The 24,280-nt window shown below is 34.5% G+C and overlaps 1 protein-coding gene across 5 annotated transcripts in view; it reads left to right on the top strand.

Moving 5' to 3' along the window:
- The window catches only part of NCKAP5 (NCK associated protein 5), a 939,808-nt gene that overhangs the window by 867,190 nt on the left and 48,338 nt on the right, over nucleotides 1-24,280 (top strand). For all 5 annotated transcript variants that reach the window (XM_074301873.1, XM_074301870.1, XM_074301872.1 and 2 more), the window contains 2 exons: nucleotides 13,548-13,862; nucleotides 16,457-16,590. In XM_074301873.1, the coding sequence (XP_074157974.1) occupies nucleotides 13,548-13,862; nucleotides 16,457-16,590 (449 nt within the window). The remainder of the gene's footprint in view (nucleotides 1-13,547; nucleotides 13,863-16,456; nucleotides 16,591-24,280) is intronic.

Raw genomic sequence — 24,280 nt, 5'->3', positions numbered from 1 at the left:
TTCATAATTGGCATCTAAAAGCTGATCTCTAGCTAACCTTTTCAAGTTAATATGACAATATATGCCCTTCTCCAGAACAAAATATTAGATCAGATGAACCAAGAGTCTGATCCAGTATGGCACTTATGTTCCTATGAAAAACTAGTACTTTATACAGGGTATTTTACATAAGATAGTAAGATGTTCCTTTACGGAGAAGCTTCAATTTCTCTATCATTTTCTTCAGTGTTTCTTCATATAATCTCATAGTGATAACGTGAGATTGGAGTAAGAAGCACATAGTTAATTTCCACCTCTCATGCTTATGAATTATATGAGTCTGAACAAATCATTGAACTCTGATGTGCCTGGGACAACTCATTAGTACTTAACTAGTAAATACATAAGTTGTCTAGCTATCTAAGGTAATGGATGAGAATTCCATCAATTGACACAATCAAAGACCCTTCACATACCGCTTTGCTACATTTTTATATTCATAATTTTACTGCTAGTAAGAGGGCTTCCTATCACTTTCACCTTTTCTCTGGTCATAAGTGTTGTTACTTAAAAGGAATTATCTATTTTTAATATGTATTTTCTATCATGATCAGTATTCAAAGTGGAGAAGAGATTGATTTAATTAATTTAAGGTTTACAAATTCCCATCTGCTCAATAGCTATCACCCACCACCCAATTCTTCTTATTACAACTACTAGATGTTACCTTATATTGATTAAATTTCTGATTCTAAAGGTTTACTCCTCTTTGGCAAATTAGATGCATTTATGGAAAAAAGCTAGAATGAATAACCTACATGAAACTGACATTGATATATTTTTTTAAAAAAAAAAAGCTTAATTTTTTTTTTAGCTTGGCTCAATTCTGCAAATGAAGAGAAGCATGTGCAAATAAAGAATTCTGTTCCACCATCTGTAGTCTTAGGTTGCTCTTGCCAATACCACATGTAATTTAAAGATGTTTATGAACCCACAGAACAATCTTAGGGAAACTTATTTACACAGGAAATCATATTATGAAAGAGAAGAAAAAACTCATTAGTAATTTGGCATGAATATTGGGGGGAAACAATAATCCATAATCCAATCCTTTGAGGCTAATAGACTATGCAATATTATTTGTTGCAAGCTTTGCTGAAACTTTTTGTAGACATGATGAAAGTTTCCAAGTCAAATATATAGTTTGAGATTTTAGTGTTCTGGTGTTGCCCTCTTTTTCTTTAGGGTCACTAGAGAAAGAGCCTGTTATTAAAGCTGATGATAGCTTCCTCAGGATGGTCGTTGTCTTTTCTAGTTTATTTTTTTAAAACTCCACTGAGCTTGTAGCTCCATGCTCTACAGTTAGCAGGAGTTCATTAATGTGGTTGCTTGACTATCCACTGGGGAATGTTGTAGCCAGGAGTGGTTGCTTAGCAAGACATCTTGCTAGCACACTAATCTCTCTGATACAGGATCTGGTATAAGGCAAGTGTGTCTGGGATCCCATCACAACATTCACATCATTGACCTCCTAGAACTCTCAGAATCAGGCTGTGAACAATGGGATGCTTTTCAGAATGCAGGATACCTAAATAAAAAGTTCATCAGCAGCAACATGAAATCATTTTGGAGTATTATTATAGTGAGAAATATTACTCTTTTATCCCTTTCCTACGAAAAGTTGAGAAAATGCAATTTAACTACTCCAGTATAGATCATAGAGATACAGCATGGATTAATAAATAAGAATGTTGGACATGGAGGCAGGAAGCCTTGAGTTCAAATTCTACCTACCAATTAACTCACTGTCTGCAAATCACAGTTTCTTCAAGGTGGCTCCAGGCAACTGCCCTAGGTTATAAATTATGAGTTTCAATCTCCCTCACAAAAGGGAATTTAAAATTACAGGACCTTGATTTATTTATGTATTTTTTTATTAATCGTATTTCAAAGGTTCAATATTCTTGGCTTAACTTATGAAATTCTTCTGGATAGATGCATTAATTTGTCTAAGAAGAAATATAATAAAAAACAATTATAGTATTATAAAATAGCTTATTAGTGAAAGATTAAGAAAGTTGAAGGATTTTCATCTGAAGAACGCTGAGGAGAAATTTGTGACATGTCTATTAAATACCAAACACCTCATTAATACTGTTTCCACTGATTTGGGAATTTTTGATTATTAATACATGAGCTAGACTGAATTTTCCCTTCATACTATCTTTGAAAGAATTTGTTGAATGAACCCAACTCCCAGAAGCATAGTTAACCCCTTTAAGAAAACAACTTAGTCCAAATACTGTAACATATGAAACATTTATAAGTTAGAGAATATTACTATTTACAAACAAATATAGTCTCTTCCCTAAAGAGCAGGCTCATCAAAAACTTTTAATCATTATTACTTTGTGTTTAATTGTGTCATTATTTATTAGTATTCTATTTCAGGTAGAGTGAATCCTTTCAAAAATGAGATGCTAAGGAGATGACTCTATTCAATTGTGTCCAACTCCCATTTGGACATTTGTGTCCAAATCCCATTTGGGATTTTTGTGGCAAAGATAAAGGAATGATTTGCCATTTCCTTCTTCAGTTTATTTTACAGATGAGGAAACAGAGGCTAAATTTGAACTCATGGAGGCTAGTCTTACTGATTCCAAATCTAGTATTCTATCCGCTGTGCTATCTCACTGCTCTAAGGTGGTGAATCAGCCTGATCTTTTAATATATGAGGCTGAGGTCAATGAGGCAAGGAAGCACTGTTTCTTGCAAGAATATTTAGGACCAGGGTGCAGCTAGATGGTGCAGTAGATAGAACACAGCCCTGACATCTAGAGGACAGGAGTTCAAATCTGACATCAGACACTTAACACTTCCTAGCTGTCTGAACCTGGGCAAGTCACTTAACCCCAATTGCCTCTGGGAAGAAAAAAATAATATTTACGTGTAATACCTAAGCATCATTGAAAAGACAGAGATAATCCTTCCATGCTATAGCAGTTCATGCATGTTAGTTTTCTATTCCTATTCTATGAGAATCAAAGTAAAGATTTTATTTCTTTATTCTTTTTTATTAAAACTTTTATTTTCAAAACATACGCATGAATAATTTTTCAACATTGACCCCTGAAAAAAATCTTGTGTTCCAATTTTCCCCTCCTTCCCTCTCACCTCTCCCCTAGATGGCAAGTAATCCAATATGTGTATATGGGAAAAAATGAGAAAAAAATAAATAAAATGCAAGCAAACAACAGCAAAAGGAGTGAAAATGCTATGTTGTGGTCCATACTCAGTTCCCACAGTCCTCTCTCTGGATGTAGATGGCTTTCTTCATCATAAGGTCATTGGAACTAGCCTTAATCATTTTGTTGTTGAAAAGAGCCACGTCTATCAGAATTGATCATGGTATAATCATGTTGTTGCCGAGTACAATGATCTCCAGCTCATTTCACTTAGCATCAGTTCTTTGTAAGTCTCTTCAGGCCTTTCTGAAGTCATCCAACTGATCATTTCTCATGGAACAATAATATTCCATAATATTCATATACCATAATTTATTCGGCCATTCTCCAACTGATGGGCATTCACTCAGTTTCTAGTTTCTTGCCACTACAAAAAAGGGCTGCCACAAACATTTTTGCACATGTGGGTCATTTTCCCTCCTTTAAGATCTCTTTGGGATATAAGCCCAGTAGAAACACTGCTGGGTCCAAGGTTATACCCTTTGGACATAGTTCCAAATTGCTCTCCAGAATGGTTGGATCACTTCATAACTCCATCAACAATGTATTAGTGTCCCAGTTTTCCCACATCCCTTCCAACATTCATTTTTATCTTTTCCTATGATCTTAATCAATCTGAGAAATATGTAGTAGTATCTCAGAGTTGGAAGACTTTTTTTTCTTTTAAAATATTCTATAGTTCAGGCTTTTCACTAGTTCAGAAAAAATCTTTTTTTACTTAGTTGGATCTCCAAAGAGGATCTAGTAGTATGAATTGAAGGATTATATGATTAGACAATGAGAAATTGGGAAGATGCATTGCATCTCCCTCTATCTTAATTGCCAGTCACAGACTGGCATCCAACATATATCCAGCATAAATATACTATCCTTTCCTCCATTGTTGCTTAATGCTACCTTACTTTGTGCCTTCCCCCACCTTTGAGCTCCCATGACTTTATTTGGGCTTCAGACTTTAAAGAGATTATATAATCTAATCTGGCATCTGTATTATGAAAGCAAAATACTTTATCCTATATTCTGTTATTCAGGTCTCTTGGCAGCTTTTAACTTTTTCAATTCTGGAAAACTTACCAATGAAGCCATCCTGTCCTTAAATGGTTAAGTGCCTCACCTGACTAATAATTCAAGTTGACCTGAGTCATGCTTCATTTAATGTTCTATTATCCACTAGTTTTCAGGACAGTTGAACTAGCAGTGTTGCTGCTTTTCCTGGTCTTTTCCCCTTCTCCCCAAGTCTGTTATCATAATCAAATCAACTCTTGTAAGAAGAAAATGTCAATCTATTCTGCTATGACTCTACTCCAGATTCCTTTAACATACTAACCAACTAACATTGCAATGCAAGCTATTTTGAAGGCAGCCAAACACTATGCTAAGAATATAGTAGGTGTTTAATAAATGCTTTTTCATCCATCATTCTGTGCTTAAGGCAACGACCAATGAATAAGGGCCCCATTCAGCCTTTATTCATTTTTAATAGGGAAAGTTTCAAGGTGTGAGCTTGCATAGTTAGTTTGTGAGCTGCATTACAGAACTCATATCTTCTTTATCCCTTAACCAACTCTTCTTCTTAGCTTCCCTATTAGAATTGAAAATACTATTGTTATTCCAGTTCTACAGATCTGGAACCTGGGAAATCACTCTCAATTTCTCTCTCCTTCACCCCACATATACAATCTACTTTCAGTCCCTACTATTTCTCTTTCAACTGTTCTCTGCTTTATACAACCACCGAATTCAGATCTCATTATCTCTCATTCATACTGTTACAATTACTTTCAGTTTGTCTCTGTACTTTGTCTCACTCCACAAATTTCTTCTCCAAACTGCTGGCAAAGGAGTTTTTCTATAGTGCAAGTCTGACCCTTGAAGCCAGTCTTCTACTCAGTAAGCTCTATTGATTTTTGAATCCAATATTATTTCATTTCTGTTTTATTCTTTCAAATTTCTACTTGATAATATTTATAATATATAATATATATGTGATTATCACAATGGAGCAGTACATATATAGCATTTATACATAGGTAAATATACATTATTCTCAAAATAAACTTAAAACTTTTTTATCAATAGGTGAAAGGTTAAAAGAATTTGGAAAATACTGCTATAAGGAACTGACCAAACTAAGTCATTCCATTAGGAGCCAACAGAACTTATCTAATTGTCTTTAAGTTATCATATATTTTATATATTTTTTTATTTTGAGATGAAAGTAGAGATGAGTATCAAAAGTGGCTTAAGCATTTGGATAATCCATCTAACTCTTCTAACTTTGTTCACACAGTTACTTCTATTTGGAAATATTTTCTCTACTCATTGGTTATATTCTTCCTGGAAAGAAACCTTATAAATATAAAAGATTGTACAAGATCTTTACATAATGGATTAAAATTTATTCAATATCAAAGGATTCATACCAGTAAGAAGCCTTATGTAAGTGACTATGAGAAATCTTCAGTCAGTGGTTGCACTAAAAATGCTTGTTGATTGACTGATTGATATCTTATTATGCAGCAAGACATAGTGGAGAAAAGCATGACAAATGAAATTTATTATCTTCCTATCCAAATCCTACTTATTCTTCAGTTTCATAATTCATTTCTAAACTTCTCTCTGAAGCTCTTTTAGATTGTTCCAGTTCGTTGTGATTTCTCCTTTCTATAGACTTCTGAAAATATATGGGTATTTAGCTATGTTACCTTATGTAATTACTTATTGTTTCACATGTATACCTCTGATCAGCCCAATTATACCATGAGCTTCTGGAGAACGGTCATCATTTCTTATTTCCCTCATTTCCTTGACACAGCCTTTGAACAGAGTAGATATTCAATAATGAATAAATTGGACTCTGACCATAGGAAGCTACAGTTTGACAAATTTGAGAACCTTGTAATTAGGAATGACAGTAGATCCCTTTCTACTTCAAAAGAAAAAGTAGTCTATGTTTGGAATCCACTGATAGTCATCTTCCATACACAAAGAGAATCCTACTTACCTCTCTCCCTTATCTCCTGTACCCCATCAGAAGAACATGTACTATTTCTGGCAGCAATGAAGAATTTGCTTTTTCTTCATTGTCTTATGACTAAAATCATGCGTACAATCACATTAAGGTATAGATGGTGATTTTGGCTATAGACTAAAGAGCCAGAACTGGGAAAACTGAGTCATTAGCATCTACTATGTACTAGGCACTATACTAAAAGTTGAAAATAAAAATACAAACAAAAAGAAAGACGGTCTCTACCCTCAAAGAGCTTATATTCTGGTGGGGTAGATAATATACAAAAGGAAACCAAAAAGCATTTATGGAGTGGCAATACAATTTCTGTAGTTCAGAGGAAGTCAGGAATGGAGCTGGGAGAAAAATTATGCTGGACCATTCATGGCTCTCCACAAAATGGAGGTTCCAAGAAAAATTCACTGAAGTTAGAAGAAGAAAAGTTATCACAGAGAGATATTCTATGGTGAGTTGAGAGGCACAGACACTGAGTGAATTTCCAAGGATAAAGAGGGTATGGTTTTGAAATCCAGAGTAAATCAGGAACAGGAACAAAAACAGGAGGAGAATCAGAGATCAAAGTAGACAGGATGGACAAGCTAGAGTTAAAGCATAAGTTATGTGAGAAAGGTTCATAATAAAGTCCTAATAATTTGTCAGCCAATGCTGGCTTTTATTATAATGACTCGTCTAAATAATCTCCAAAGTCCCTCTCCAACACTCATATTCTGATTTTATGAAATATCCTGACTCTTTGCCCCCTTCATTTCTCCATTAAGGCTAACACAACCCCTACTTTAGATCAATCAGATACTTAAATGGAAGCATGAAAAGATAAAGAGCTCAGATGGCTTAGCATCCATTCTATACATCAAAAGGCTAGAAGCCTTTTGTGCCAGTCATTATTAGTAGTTCTGTTAAAATTATTATCATTGTTACTACAGTTTGTTTTTATATGGCACTTTGAAGCTTGCAAAGCACTTTATCTTTGCTTGTTTGATTTTCACAATAAATTTTAAATGATGTTATTTTCTTTTTAGAAATGAGACAACTGAGGTTAATAAAGTTTAATTGACTTGCCCAAGGTCACACAGCTAGTGCATGTCCAATTTAAATCTTGATTCCAAATCCAGCTCTCCAAATCCACTGTGCTACCTGTGATCAAATTCCTCACTTACTCTTATTACAAAAACTAGTGCTGTGGTTTTCCATCTTGGTACCTTAACCTCAATTCCATTTTGGGATTCATATCTCCTTCTCACTAGTCTTTCTAAAGATTGCAGACATGACCATGAAGCACATCCCAAGTGATTGTTCCCTATCACCTATTTCCAGACACCTATGATGCTGTCTCTTTGCAGAACTTCTGCCAAATCAATGTCTATTGCCATACTATCCTTGACATTGTTGTCTGCCTGCTGATAGATTATTCACTCATTTGTTGCCTTTTGCTGGACCTCCCTGACATTGACTTTCTGTCTGCCTGAATGTGTACTTCCTTCTTGGGTCCAAACTTTCTTTAGCCTTTTCATACTGACCTAAATTTATTAACAGTAGCCATTGATAAAGACTTTCCAGATTTCTGCCCCACCCAAGGAGTTCCACTAGTCTTCAGGTTTCATGTATCCCTAAATTAGGCCTAATCTAACCCACAAAATGCCAGTATTGATAGTTCCTAATCCCAGAAACTTATATCCCTTTCTTATTAAAGGAGAAACAAATTCTGAGCATGGCTAGCTTAAAGCAAGTAGGTAGAAATAAATGAGACTGTCTGCTTGGAGTGAGGAATTAAAAGACAGAGACTGTTTCTGACAAAACATTCTCAAGACAGTTACCCAGGGTTAAAGGTCCAGTCTGTGGTCATGGAACAGTATAAAATCTACTGACCCTACACAGACCCAATCCATGATCTTTACTTCATTAGACCAATCTGACCTCCTGAGTTTACCAGCTACAAATACAGGCTTATACACTTGGTAAGATTATGAAGTTGATAAATTCATTCAAGATACAAGAAAGTTTATGATTAGTATTCAGCCCCCCACTTTGGCTATGTGGTTCTCTTATGACCCCCTCCAAATTTTCAAGAAAAATTGCCTTCAAAAACATAATATCCCACATTTTTTAGGTTAGAAAGGTTTTCATGAACTAAAGAATGTTACAGCACCTTCAAGAAATTCTGTATAAAGACTGTGTCAGCGTTTCCAATATAAACTCCTATTTCCAGAGGTTTATATCTTCAGGAGGAAAAAAAAAATGTGCTTGAGGGTGAAACTTGCATATATAGTCAGAGACTAAGAATAACTTCCTGTACCTCATTTCATAGTTACTTACAGAAGAGTCCTTCATATTCACTACTTTCAGTAGCTGAAATTTTTTTAGTAACAAAAACAGGCCTTAATAGCAGGTTCTCTCTGAGCCTGATGGCAGTACACACAATTCTCTGGGAGTCTATGAATACCAATCATTTCTTTTTGTCTTGCCAGGTACCATTGTAACATTGGGTGTTTCCTCGTTTGAGAGAAAAGGACTATTTTGAATGGATGGATTCTAGGAAAACCTTGTATGTGTAACAGAGGTTAAAAATTGGAACAGAATCCTCCTTTTCTTCTCTCTGACCATCACCCCTCTTTTGTACCTTATCCCAAACTCTGCAGATTTGACAAAAAGACCTTGAGGTGCAGGCTACTCTGTTGCATGCTAGACTCTTGATGGTTTTGTACTACCTAGTCTCAGAAAAATTATAAAAAACATAGCAGCATAATTGATTTTCCTTTTTAAGACTTCTATCTTCTCGTCTATAAAATGTGAGAGTTTGGTTAGATATTCCTTAAGATCCTTTTGGAGCATAAGCTCTGAACCTACTCTTTCAAATCCCTATTTGTAGGATGGGTCCTCAGAGAGTAGGTAGCTACTTTCCTACCTAGGATTGTAAGACACTGAAAAGTTAAGGAATAGATTTCTTAAGTTATAGCTCATTCTTCCATCAGTGTCTTTTCACCATTGATTATCAACTATTCAAATTTAATTTACATTTTGTGGTTAAAAAATTATATGATAACAATTAGAACAAAATTCTTCCCCCAAAAAAGTTCTATATCATTTCCCACAAGTACATAGAATTTAATAGAAAATGGGCTTAAGTTTATAGAGTTCATTTGACAAAGAAGTAAAGTAATAGCTCTTAATTATTGAAAGTCCTTTTTACTCTTTTGTGGAGTCCTTTTGGACACTGTGTAGTTTTCTGCTAGACTTTCTATAGGGTCCTGAAGTTATATGTTCTCTAGTGTGTACATTTCATTCAATGGAGATTCTGCTAGTCATTTCCTGGGATGCTGCGAGTAGCATGATGAAAAGCCTAAATCTTCCAACCTTCCAAAGTTGATAAAGGCTCCCTTTGATCAAGGAAAGGGAGGAAGAGATGAGTCTTTGTCTCTTTTCTCTCCCCTTCCCCCATGCAATTTTCTCTTGGAGGCTGTACTGAAATGATTCTCCCCTCTAAACTGCCAAATAATAGAATGCTAGGTTTCAAATTGGCTTGGTATTTTATATAAGGTATGACTAAGTTTTCTCACTTAGTAAAAATGCCATTCATTGATTGATTCAGGAGATGTCTAGACTTTCTTTACATATAGTCCATACCTCTGGTTGATTCAATGAGAATTCTGGGTGAATCTTACTCTTATATCTTAGAAAACTGATACCCTATAATTCCTTGAAACTAATCCTATCATCAGACCACTTTGGGGTAATATATAGAACATACCATCCATAACCAGATAATTGAGAACTGTCTATATTGCAAAGTTGTTCAATATCAGATCATAATCTAAAACTGCAAAGAACACGTCAGCCCAAATGCTTCATTATATTGATTAAGAACTGAGGCAAATTGCAGTTTCTTGAGCTCTCCAAGCGCACACAGGTCAGCATCAGAGAAAGGATTTAAAACAAAGTTTTCTCTCTCAAGAGGCAGTCTTTGATTTTGTGTACTTGTCTGCCTCCTTTTACCTTTTTTTCCTCTGTCTCAAACTCACTCATTTTCTCTGAGCTTGGCACTAGCACACTGGTGTGAGGATGGTGGAGGCCTTCTCAGGGCCGCTCATCTATCTTTCAACTCTCACCTATGGAAGCTATAACATACAAAGTGACCATAGCCTGATAAATCATCTCAGCAGATTGGCTAAACTAGCTTTAAAGTAAACTTACTGATTGGTAAATTAGGAGTTTGTGTACTCTTCGTATGTGAAGACTTCCTTAGGTAGAATGGATAAATAAGAACAATGTATTCAAACAGCCATGGGGGAGGCTAAATAGGTACTTTGTGGCACAGACTTCAGAGAATCTAAAGCCATTCATTGTATCCCAAACTTTTAATTTCAGTAAAGCACATTTTCTCACTATCTCTGGGATACACTTTATTCATTTAGTCCCTAGCCTTTATATATGTTTCAGCCTTCCATCTCCCCACCTAAAGAATGTACTTTTCTCCACCCCTTCTCCACTTTCCCTACTATGCTTTAAGGCTTAAGTCAAGTCTTTTGTTGTCCATAATGCCTAATCCCTTCAGCTATCACAGATCTTCCTTCCTCTTCTCTCTATTTCTATAGCAATTATAATCTGTAACTATAGTTAGTACTTAGTTATATTCCGTTTATGGTGTTTACTGTTATTTATGTAAGTTAGCAGTCAGCAGTCTCTCTTTAATTGGACTATAAGTGTCTCAAGGGCTAGGGACTATGTCTTATATTGCTGTTCTATGTCCCAAGGTGCCTAGCATCAGGCTGAGCATATAGTAATTACAAAACAAATAAATGGTTGATTTTCCGTTTTTCAATCAATCAATTCATATGCATCTTTGTGCCATGTACATAAAGGATGGGAATACAAAGAAAAGCAAAAATATGGTTCCCTGCTTTCAAGGAGCTCACATTTTTAAATGCAATCATTTTTAAAATGTCATTCAAAATAACTTAAGTAATAAAAATGCTAAACTTTCCTAGTTTGCCTCTGAAATACAATGTTTCATTCACAGGTAATCTTTCTATCCAGTGTTTATTTTGCTGATAGCTGGATCTTTGTAGCAATTAAATCTGTAACTCACGGGTGAAAAGTAATCATTTTGGAAGTTAAATTTATAATCATGGTATAGACATTTCTACATATATAAAGGTGCATGTACATATGTTTACATGTATATAAATGTGCATGTGTACATGTGTTTCTGTGAATGTAACATGTTTGGCAAGATATAATAAGCATCAATGAAGTTCCTCTTTTGATGCATTATTGTGACATGGAGGTGACCCTGGATTCCATAGGACTATGTAGGCCGGCAGAACACAAACTCCAGAGTTGAAATTCTTTAAGTGTTAGACTAGTGCATTATTTGAGGGCTGCGTAGTATTTGAGGGCTGGCCTAGTAAAGTTCAAAAAAATTCAGAATAATAATAGTACTGATAATAATAACACATCAAAGTTTGCAAAGTACTTTACATATGTTTTCTCACTTGAATGTCACAACAACCTTGGAAGATAGAAGCTATTATATTATTGTCCCATTTTATATGTGAGAAAAATCAAGGTAGACAATGGTTAGATAATTTGTCCAGATTCACATGATTAGTGAATGTCAGAGGCCAGATTTAAATTCAGGTCTTCATGACTCAGGGTCCAACTACTGAAAGCAAGGGGATGCCTTTTATTTGTTTTTGTATCCTCAGGGTTTAATATAGTGCCTGGCACATAGTAAATGCTTAATAACAAGCTTATTGACTGACACCTGAGCTCCCTGGAGCTCTTTTTAATTACAACTCTTTTTTTGGGGGGGTGTCTTGAAATTAAGCTTTAAATTTACTTTTTGTTACATTTTAAATTCTGCACTGTCTCTCTCTATCCCTCTGTTATACTAAAGAAGACCACTATTTGCCACACATAGATATGTATGTACAAATGTGTATACATATATATGCAAAACCATATGTGTTGTATACTTCTATTAGTTATTTCTGTGGAGGTGAATAGCATTTTCTTTCATAAGTCTTTTGTTGTTAATTTGATTTAAATATTTATAATACTAAAATAATTTAGTCATTCACAATTATTCCTCTAACAATATTACTGTTTATTGTATACAATATTCTCTTGATTCTGCTCATTTTTTTCATTATTTCATACAAGTTTATTTGCTTTTCTAAAATCAACCAATTCATTATTTTTACAGCAGAGTACTATTCCATCAGAATCATACAGGACAACTTAGTTAGCCATTCCCCAATTGATCGCCATACCCTCAATTTCCAGTTCTTTGATACAAAGAGAGCTGCTGTAAATATTTTAGAACATCAGATTCTTTTCCTTTTTCCCGATTATCTTGGGAAATAGACCTAATAGTGGTATTTCTGATTCAAAGAGAATACACAGTTTTATAACTTTTAGGGCTTCATTCCAGATTGTTCTTTAAAATAATTGGATCAGTTCATTGTTCAACCAAAATGTATTCCTATCCCAATTTTTCCACATCTCCTACAATATTTGTCATTTTGCTCTTCTATCATTTCAGTCAATCTGATAGGTGTGGGATGATATCCCAAAGTTCTTTTAATTTGCATTTCTTTATTTCAACCACAACTACTAAGTTTTTGGGCTATGATCTCTATTGGTTCAAATTGTTATGCCTTTATCAGTGAAATCAATAAATCAATAGATACTTTGAATAGTTGGGATAAAGTGAAGCAAAAATATAAAGAAGATTTTGAGGCAAAGTCTCATGACACATAAGTTACTTGTCTTGAGTCAAATGAAAGAAGGCCAAAGCATGCAATAAATTTGATTACATGATTAATAATAATATAGATAAAAGTAATACAATTATTTTTATTAATATGTCTATTTAGGCCTGTCTTCATTTCATCTTTATTTCAATGATAAATTTTATCTAATTGGTAGATGCAACATTTTCCCCAAGATTATAAAAGGGGAATACAAAGCATTTTATGCTTTCTAATTAATTTTCCTTTTCTAGAGAAAAACTGAGAACTATAAAATAAAAAGTCTTAATTCTTCCTTGTTGCTTGGATTTACTTCCTTAATATTCTTTGAATGGAAGGTTCCCATAAATGGATATTTTGTGTACATCACAATGGAAATAAATTTACAACTGAAATTATTTTCTAAATGTTAATTATTTTTCTTTCCTGAGAGGCTTTCTTTCAAGGAGCCATTTCCCACCAATGATTATTTTCACTGCATTTAAGAGCCCTGTTTCTTTTTTGTCTTGACCTTTCTCATAACACAATTTTGTTTAATTTTAGAGTCTAGCTGCCAGATGAGAACATTGGACAGTGGGATAGGAACCTTCCCACTCCCAGACTCTGGAAATCGTTCCACTGGACGGCATGCATGCAAACCAGACACCTCTATGGAATCTGAATCCTTCCTGTCTCTCCAAGAAACCCTTCCTTCAACTTCCCCCATCAAAGCCAAAACCCTTGAACGAGAAGTGCCTTCTGCAGCAAATAGCCAGGGCTCCTTAGAAAGCATCATTGTTCATTCCACATCTGATCCCGTCATGACTGCCAAAGGTATTCGACCTTTTCAAAGTCGCCTCCCCAAACCAGCCTCCTCAGGTAAAAATACCAATTACCTTTCAAATTAGGTTGCTTTCCTGCCCTGGTGTCTGGTGTTATTAAGCAGATATCCTATAATAATGCACTCGTTGACAAAAATGTAAAATATGTGGCAGAAAATGTTCCCAATGTGGTTGTCTAAGGTGAACAAGTAGATGACCTAGACCAGATGGAAATGTTGATGCTCAGAAAATTTAGCTATAGTCTAAAAGGTAAAATAAAATTGCTCGCATAAGGTCATGCCACTTGCTTCTGTGGAAAATAAAATCTCTTCCATTAAATAAAAATGATATTTTTCCTACCATACAGTAAGACATTATATACATAGTATAAACATAAATAAATTGAGTGGTAAATTTATATACATACACATATGTATGTGTGTATACATACACACACATATATAAATATATATATATATGCATATATATATATAATCTTTATTTACAGAACTGAACTCTGAATATGTAACAGTTTGGGTTCAGGACATAAATTTAACTCAAATGTTGTTTGCCCTCTAACTATAAACATATGTCTTCTGACATGTTCCTATCCTGTACAAATATATTTATATGCCAGATCATAAAAGGTTTATTTTGATGTATCAGCAGTGATTGTACATTAACTGCAGTAGAGTGAAACTGGAGCTTCCCAAAGTGTATAGTTCCATGGGAACTTGCAGTCAATTGAAACCAGCTATTATGATTAAAGACAGGAATAGTTTAAGGTTCAAAGTTTTTTTCATCACACACTACAGATTAAACATATTTATTGCAGCCCAGGGTGACACTAAATGATTTTTAACTTGTATGGTTTATGATGCATTCCTCACACAAGTAATTGTATCTAGTCAGTAAATGAAGTGGAGTATTAGGTTGAAGAGTTTCACCCATGATTTGGTGATTAAAATAAAACCACAAATAGACTACATCATAAGTTTGTGAGAAATTAGAAGAAAAAGCTTTTAATTAAATATGTTTGAGTAAATTTGACTGAAATATTCTCTGAACGGAATTTTACCCATCTACAAGAATGCAAAAACTTCTCTGCTTCATTGCAAACTCTCCTGCTCATCTCAATCCAAAGCCCCACTTAAGAGAGTTTTAATGCATATTATTTTTTTTAAATAAATGCAGTTAATTAATGGCACAGCTTCCAGAGATTCAGAGAAGAAATCTTAGTTATAGATTATGTGCTCCATGCTTGAATAGTCACATGTGTGACCTCAATTCAGTTGTGTGCTATAGACTAGACTCCATGATTAAACACTGTCATTATAACAAATTGAATAGAAACTGCAAGCATTGAATTGCTTCATAAGAAGTGGAGAGCAGGGAGATAGTTCTGATCTTCTTGCTAATATTCACTGCACTGGCATTCTAAGGTTTGTGTCTTAATTAAATTGTCATGAGAAGATGTTAAAAAGTAGTATATGGTAGAATGTTGGGAAAACACATTCCCCAGATGTTTTCTTCTCACCCTTTCCTGACCATTCTCTCCACCAAATAAAAATTGCCATTGAATTCCAGAAGCTTTGCTGATTTTATATATGTATATATGTATACATATATATATATATGTATATATATATATGCATATATGTGTGTAATCATGAGGGCTCTCTATTCCTATCTGTGTGTTTGCCTTCAGATTGATTTCATTTCCCATGTTAGTATATGAAGTCACTGTACAAATTTTATGTTTATATTCAAAATACAATTACTTTAATTTCTGCTTATACTCTGGCTGTTTCAGAAAGAACTTTCACAAACCTATATCTTGATGACTATAGAAGGGGAAGTAATACATTTTTTCATCTGATATTCTCAGGGACAAGACTCCCCCAAAATATTAGCTTTATTGTATAAAAAAAAAAAGTGGGGGGGATGTTAATGGAAATTGGCTTTAAAATCAAAGGACCTGGGTTCAAATCTTGGATTTACTACTATAAACTTCAGCAAACTTCTCTAGGCCTCGGTTTTTGTGAAATAATGATCTATATGGTACTTGCTAACTCTTACATAATAATTTCATGAAATGGAGATATTTTCTTTAACAGTTTATCTTTTCCTTGATGGCTTGTAATACATTTTAGGATTTTTCAGTGTCCTAAGCTTTTTTTAAAATTTTATTTGTACTATTTTATTTGCTCTTATACTTTTCCACCTGTTGATATTCATTCCCCTTTCCCAGAGAAGAAGGTAAGTCCCTTGAGGACAGAGAATGTTTCAGATTTGTCTTTGTATTCTCAAGATTTAGCAGAGTCCCCTGGAGAAGTGTAATCATTTTGAGCAGAGATTATTGCTACAACCTAACTATGCAGGATTTCTAAGAAATAGGGGAAAAGTTAGTAAAATGCCAGATAAGCCAGCTAGTTTTAATACTATTGATTGTTTTGTTATAGTTTAACCCAACAACTTTTAATGCTATTTATAAGATGGATACTGACCTCAATCAACCAACAAACTAATAATCATTCATTAAGAGCAGAACTATGATGTTACATGACAGGGATACAAAGAGTCAAAAAGACTTGCCCTTAAGAAGTTTATAATCTAATAGTCTGACATTTTAATATCAATTTCTTTATTCAGGAATAAATAACTTGCAAAGACAAAATGAAACAGAGTTGAACCCTCAGACATCATTTGAATATACTGAGGAAACAATGGAAAATGAGGCAAATCTCCCAGACTGGAACAGTGATAAAACCAAGACTCAGCAGCAGGTAAGATGAAGAATGAAAGAAAATTTTGCTATTACCAGTAAGTTCAATGAAAAAATATGGAAACTCTAACAAAAGTTTGAGGGATTTGGGGGAACATTTATGAAAAATTATATTTCAATTTGAAATCACTGTAAATGCTTCATTCTCTGGTGGTGGCAAGTGGGGATATAAACAACAACAACAAAATAAGAACAATATAGCCGTCATTGAAAATATCATTCAAAAGTCTTTCCCCGTCCATTCAAATCATAGTAAAATCTTGATTTTCTATACTCTTACTCCAAATCGTGTGGAGTACTTTCACTGTCCTTAAAGCAGAAACACAAATTCTTCCCTGCACAGTTTAGGGGCTGTGGAAGCTCCATAGGCGTACCACTTACAGTTTTGATTTGTTTTCTCTCTTATCTCATTTATGTTTATATTACCTCTCAAAGGTAGGTAAAGCAGGTGTGTTATCCCCATTTTGAAGATGGGAAAACTGAAGCTGGTCCAACATTTGGTCCTCTGCTATCATTAAAATATCAAAACTTTGACAGTTGAAGAACTATCAGAACAGAGAAGCCATTTAGCTGCTCTGCAGCCATCTATAACTGGGAAAGAGGATGTTTTAGTCCATGGGCTGAACAAACACACTGTTCACGTGATACAGAGACCAAAAGAGTGACAGACTGCAGAGAGGAGTTGTAGTCACAAATCAAATCATCTTCTTGGGCACACAGTGAGGAAAGATTGTTCATCTAGTACAGCTCTCTTCAGCTGCACCTCCACAGACATGGAGTTACACTGTCAGTAGCATCCTCTCTGAATCACAGGAGATGTGTTTGTGGATTGGAAGGGAAGAAAGGCCTGTTGGCTGAGTAATTTGCATTTATCTACAATCTGTCTGGTCAAAGATTATGCCTAGTTTGCCAATTCCAATTTTTAACATAGTTTTATTTTCCTGGTGGCTCCTATCACCTGAGTAATCAGCATACCCCATGTCTAACCTCCATATTTTTACATATAAGAAAGGACTGGGGTGGGGGGAAGCATATTGAGCCAAGAAAAGTGATAAACTGGGTCAATGTTTACTTTTTTGTTCCCAAGGTTAATTAGTGGTTTTTTTCTTTTTCTTTCTTAAATATCCTTCTGATGTACTAAGAGTCTCTAATGAGGACAGTTAAATAAACAAACCATTAGGCTCAGAAGAGCACAAATAATAGATACTTGAGAAAAGTTGGTCCCTTTAAAGAAATGTACAGAATGCTGAGCTGGTAACTATGGGAACTTCCCAGGATCCAAAACAATGGCAGTTTGGGGTTGATAGCTTAATTATTGAACTGGCCATTTCTGCTAATTGAACAGGCTATCTTAAAGCAAATGGCCAGCTCACCAAAGTTTTTCTTCTTGAAGAGAGAAGAGGATGAAAGTATGTGGGGGAGGGGTAGGAAAAGGTAGGGAAGAATGGAATTTAGAACTCTTTGGACACAGTGACAGATAAAAAGGAAAATTTCCCATCCTCATGGAATGTTCTGCTCCATTTGGATTTATGTGAATAATCTTAACAGCTTTATTTTACTCATTTAAGATAAGGTACCCAGAAAGGGTACTCCATCAGCAGTAGCTATGATAGTAACAGTGAACTGGATTATGAAAATAATGATTTTGGAATTGGAAGGGAGAAAGTTAGGGCATGTGATGAAGAACAGCAAACAAGGTAATGAACAGTGAGCATATTGGGTCCATATGGGGAGCATTTGTCCATATGTGAAACAGCTAATGATACCTGTCATTGAGCTGGATCCTCTTGAATTTACATTTTAGTCTATGCTCCTCCTGAAATCTAGTCTGATAGTGGGTACAGTAATTGTAGAAGAAAATTACTAGGGACATCTATGTATTTTCCCTTGCCTTGGATCTGATACTTCCATTCTGTCTATATGAGGAGTTTATTCCTGAATCTGGTATTTCCAAAGGAGTGGCCAGTTGAGTTATCTCAGTAATAAAGGAATGGCTATAAAATATATAGATATAAAGATAACTTGGTTATTAATTACATACTTTAGTGAGCTAAATCATCAAATGAGCTATGGACAGAGCTTTCTAAACTCTATATTACAGTCATGCTGCTGTGGATGTGGGCCTGTTATCCTCCTTTTTATGAATGACTGTTTGGAGGTTGAAGCTCCCTCACTATATTTTGCTTTGGATTGAAATTGGTTGAAAAAATCTTCACTCAAAGATATTAAAAATAATGAAGGCTCTACTTGTCAACTTCTTACATCAACAATGGAGAGGAGAAGGAAAATTGTCTCAAAAAATTATTTGTATTTCTTTATCTCCAAATACATTGGTGAATATTGAGGGGTGACATGATAGGCAATAGCTATTATACATCACTCATTTTTCCCTTAACTTACCAAATTAAGAATTTAAAAATACAACTATGATTTCCTTTTTCAAATGAAATGTGACATATAATTTGAGTGGGGAAAAATAGTAATGTCTTTCTCCTTCATTTCCAATTTACAAGGATTTGGGATATTTGTAACACATCAAAGGTATGTGAGTTTATTACAAGAGTATTCTGTTGATCTGTCCTTTCTCCCACTGTGACTGAAATATGTTTTAATAGTAACCCAGTAACCCCAAGCCACTACTTTGCTTCTTGTATCTTGACATACATCTGAGGAGTTGTCCTGATAGGGTAATCATACAAAGGAGCTACAACTGATGTGGGGGAATACAAGCTAATGTTTTCAGAGCAAGCAGCATCTCTTAAATCCTGATATTAATAAAGTAGCAAGAACTCATGGTACTCATACTATTTAAGTAAGATGGGAAATTGAACTTTGGACTTTATTCATATTTCATAATTGTCTAACTCATAATTCTATTTATATTTGCAAGGGAAAGAAGGGAAACTTTTTTGTGTTATCACTAGACTTTCTTCATAAAGATGTAAGACATCTGGGTCCTAATCCTAATTCTTTCACTTAATGTACTATGTGACCTTGGGCAAAATACTGGTTCTTAGGTTGTTCATCTATAAATTTAGTAGCACTGGAGGAGATGATCTTTTTTTTTTTAATAGTTTTTTATTTACCAGATATATGCATGGGTTAATTTTACAACATTGACAATTGCCAAACCTTTTGTTCTAATTTTTCCCCTCCTTCTCCCCCCAGATGGCAGATTAACCAATATATATTAAATATGTTAAAGTATAAATTAAATACATTATATGTATACATGTCCAAACAGTTGTTTTGCTGTTCAAAAAGAATAAGACTTTGAAATAGTGTACAATTAGCCTGTGAAGGAAATCCAAAATGCAGGCAGACAAAATTAGAGGGATTGGGAATTCTATGTAGTGGTTCATAATCATGGAAGAGATGATCTTTAAAATTATTTCCAACTGAACTATCCTAGGATTGTATAATAGTCTAACTAAAGATAGAATGAGACAGAATTCTGAAAAGTGTTCCTTGTCTGTCCATTTGTTGAGTTCTATAATGTTCTTGGGTCTGAAGGCAGTTTAAAACTGCCTTATAAAAGAAAGGAAAATTTGAAAAAATTAGTACCTCAAGATGGAAAATAATATTAGTATTTACAAAAATAATTGTACAAAGAATAGTTATTTCCTATTAAGTAGTAATATAAACATTCATGTAAAATGGATTGATGAAAATTAAATTTTTTAAATGAATGTTAAACTGGCCAGAGTTACATATGTAATTATATATAGTAATGAATTTGCTTTTTCTTCTCTTTTCTGAAATAGAGTCTTCACCAGCCAACATTTTGAACTTTTTCCTTTCATTTTCCCTCACTGATATATTTATCTGCTTAACCCACCTATACAAGAGTATTCTGTCCTTTCTCCCACTGTGATCAAAATATGTGTCTGTGGTAGCAATTTAGAAATATTCAGTAAATGTGTGATATTACTAAATAGCTTTCTTTACCTGACAAAGAAGAACATCCTGAAAGGAAATACTGTATGAGAAACCCTGTGTCCAACTTGGAATTAAGCCAATATAGTCTTTACATCTAGTTTAGAAAATATGATCCAAAAAACAATAAATAAATAAATAAAAAGAAAGAAAATTTAGGCCAGAACACATGCCCTACCTTTTCCTTGAGTATTTGAGTAGAATTTCAAGTAAAGATGGACAGAGTAAGAGGATGCCTAATAAAAGTAAACATAAGGTTCCTGATATTTCTCCTTGGATATTCCTATTTCCTTTCCTTCTTTGTACCACATTTGAAAATATGTTCGAGCTTTTTCATCCAAAGAAATTGTATATAAGTTTCTTGATACCAAAAATTTAGTTTAAGAAGAAGGCATGAGTAATATGGTAAAAGAACTCTATTTAGGGAAACTTTATTTTTTTTATTTAAAATGTAAATTTTAATTTTAATGTAAATAGTTATATATAGTATTCATACTGGTATGTACAATCAATATAGGCATATAGACCTATACATATACACCTATATGTTTCAGATATTTAGAGGTTAGTTGCTCTTTGCCAATAGTCACACTTCTGTATGTGTCCAAGGAAATCTCTAAATCCAAACCTTCCTTCCTGTCTTTCAGAGAAGCTTCTTACCTCCTACAACGTCCAACAAGTGTCACTTTTAAGGCACTTTGCATTTGTATGGAACTTTGAGCACATAACTTCTTTTGAACCTAGGGAAACATTAAAGGAAAAAAAATAACTAGCATTTATGTAATGCTTTACAATTCACAAAGCTATTTACAAATATTACAAATATTATCCTCACTTTTTCCTCACAACAGCCCTAGGAAGTTGATGCTATTAATATTTATACTTTAAAGATAAGAAATGGCACTATGTGGCCCAGTGGACAGTGTCAGGCATTTTCATAAGTTCAAATCTGGCCTCAAATATATAACAGCTAGGAGACCCTAGGCAAGTCATTAATACTATATGCCTCAGTTTCTTCAACTATAAAATGAACTGGAGAATAAAATGGTAAACTACTCTAGTATATTTGCCAAGAAAACCCCAAAAGAGGTCATTAAGAGTCAAACACAACTAAATAAAAAATATACAAACAACAAACATGAGGAAACTGAGATAGATGTTAATTAATTTACCTTAAGTCACAGAGAGCTGGTAATTGTCTTAAAATTTTAACTTAGACCTTCTGATTCCATGTCTAGTTCTTTCTCTATCTACTTATCTCAGAACTTATCATGTTTGATGTTGCATATGGAAGTTGTTTACAGTTATTTATTTATTCCTATAGAGAGCATTTACTGATCACCTATCACATTCAAGGCACTAAATTCCAATACATTTAGCCAATTTCACTCATTCTATATTTTATACTAACTAGGGTTATGTGTAAGGAATGATAACCAATGTGTTCTTGGACACAGCTAGGATACTTGCGCTCAATGGCTGGGAAAATTATCATGTTGGCAATCAGCTAGGTAAGACTTTCTGGAGAGTGATGCTATAGCTATGGGCAAAACATAGGTGCAAGCCCAATAGTTAGTAATCATTTCCTCCATCTCCACCATTTTCCATTTCCATGAGCCAATAGGCAGATTCCCTAAAAGCCTTCAGGAGAATAGCCCATTTTCATATATGCTACCCACAGAACTATGGCAACCTCTGTTTGAAAAGAACAGAAAAATGGTTAACTTCATTTAATTTTATTGCTTTGGCATCCAGACAAATGGTTCCATTTTTGAGAGAAAGCTGGAAGACTTGAATGGGATAGCCACACCAAAAGGGATAAGCAAGGGTTTTTTGTCTAACAAAGAGCAGAATCTTGGCTTTTTAAGAAGTGATTTAAAGGCAAAGAATTCCCATCTACATATCTTGAATAATGGGTTTTATTTTAGTTCATAATTCCTTGCCCTAGAATCCCAAAGAACTTTTTATTTACATTGATTGATGATGACAGGTGAAAATATTTTCTACAATAAACTGATAAATATATGATTGCATTTTAGAGTATATTTTAATATAAATTGTTCATCAGGTTTAGTCCCCCTTATTAATTTTTCTTTTAAATGTTGAAAAATATAAGTGAGAAGAAAATAAAATTGAGCAGCAGTTAAGAGTTGAATAAAAATAGTATGTCCCTTGAGCTTTGGGGGTAGGAGTTGGGAAACAGAAAATAATCTATTAAGTCATATATAGTTTATGAAGAGACTCCTCCCTCTGAACTACTGTTAACATGGTCATTTTTAGCTCTGAATATATTCCAGAACACATTATGATATCCCTTTACAATAAAATTTACCAAGGAAGAAGAGGCCGCATAGTATGGTAGATAATGCTGCATTGGGAGTCATGAAGATTTTAGTTCAAATTCCACCTCTGAAATTAACCACCTGTGTAACCATGAGGGTCAACTAATAATAGCCTCAGTTTTCTTTATCTCTAAAATGGAAAAAATATATCAATAGTAGTCATCGAATTGGATTGAGATGATATATGTGAAGGGCATGGTGAACTTTAAAGCTTTATGCAAATGTCAGCTTACAGTCTTCTATCATGGATTCATAAATCAATGGCATTACCACTGACTTTGCTCAATCACAGAGACTCTACTTGCTTGGATTTCTAATGGAAAATGGAATGTTTGCTGACAATATTGCCTCCTCCCTACTTCCATCCTTCCCCTGGCATTTTACTGAAACCATTTCCCCAGATGCTTCTGGGAAGAGGGAAAGGGGGAAGAAAGAATGTACACTGTGCAATAGACAGAGCTCTGTATCTAGAGTCAGGAAGATCTGAAATCAAATTTGTCTTTAGACACTTATTGGTTGTATAACCCTGTACAAGTCATTTGAATTTTAAAGTTTCATAATCATCATAATAGTAATTATTTCACTAAGTTGTTACGAGGATCAAATGAGATATTTGCAAAGTACTTGCTTGGAACCTAGGACATAGTAGCACTTAATTTTTGTTGGCTCTGTTGTCTCCCCCAACTCCCCCCTTTAAAAAAAGAGGACTCCTAATTTACAAGAATTGAGTGGCTTTTTGCCTCATATTATGTGCCTTGTCCAGTATCTGTTTGCTCATTAACATTAAGCAAATTATAGTTAGGTCACCTGTTTTCCCAAACTACACATATTAATTCATAAAACACTAATGGTGGATACTTGTCTTCTCTTTCAAGGTTGGCTTCTTTTAGCTTCACTTTGAAAAATGTTCGAAAAAGTCCAGGTTGTTAACACCAAGTCAGCAGAGAGAGCAGAATTTAGGAGCTATTGTAGGGAAGCCAGTGGGTGAGATAACAGGGAAAATTAATTTTGTGGCTTCATTTCCTCACTAATTTGCCAAGTGGGGGGAAAATGGATGCTGTCTCCTTCCAGCTAGCCAGGGCTCAGAAGTGGAGTGGGCATAGACAAATTTGACAAGGAAAGAAGAGCTTGTGAGAACCTTTGGGAAAATTCAAGTCAAGGATGGGCAGGTTAGGGGATGGAATGGAAACAATAAGACCCCAACCTCTGGATAAAGTGGGAATAGAGGGAAGCCTGTCAAGGAAGTTAGCCCATAGCACAACCATTGAAGGAATGGAATTAGTTTTGACCTAAGTATGTAAGGATTAAAATAATTTTTAAATGCTGATAACACTTACATTGCTCTTCTGTTGTTTCCCTTCTGGCAAAACTCACCAGGTGAATGTAGATGTGGTATTATTCAAAATGGAAAAT

This window comes from Sminthopsis crassicaudata, chromosome 3 (assembly GCF_048593235.1).
Source record: "Sminthopsis crassicaudata isolate SCR6 chromosome 3, ASM4859323v1, whole genome shotgun sequence".
Taxonomy (NCBI): Eukaryota; Metazoa; Chordata; class Mammalia; order Dasyuromorphia; family Dasyuridae; genus Sminthopsis; species Sminthopsis crassicaudata.
Note: the sequence above shows the minus strand (reverse complement) of the source record. Positions and strands in the feature narration are given on the sequence as shown.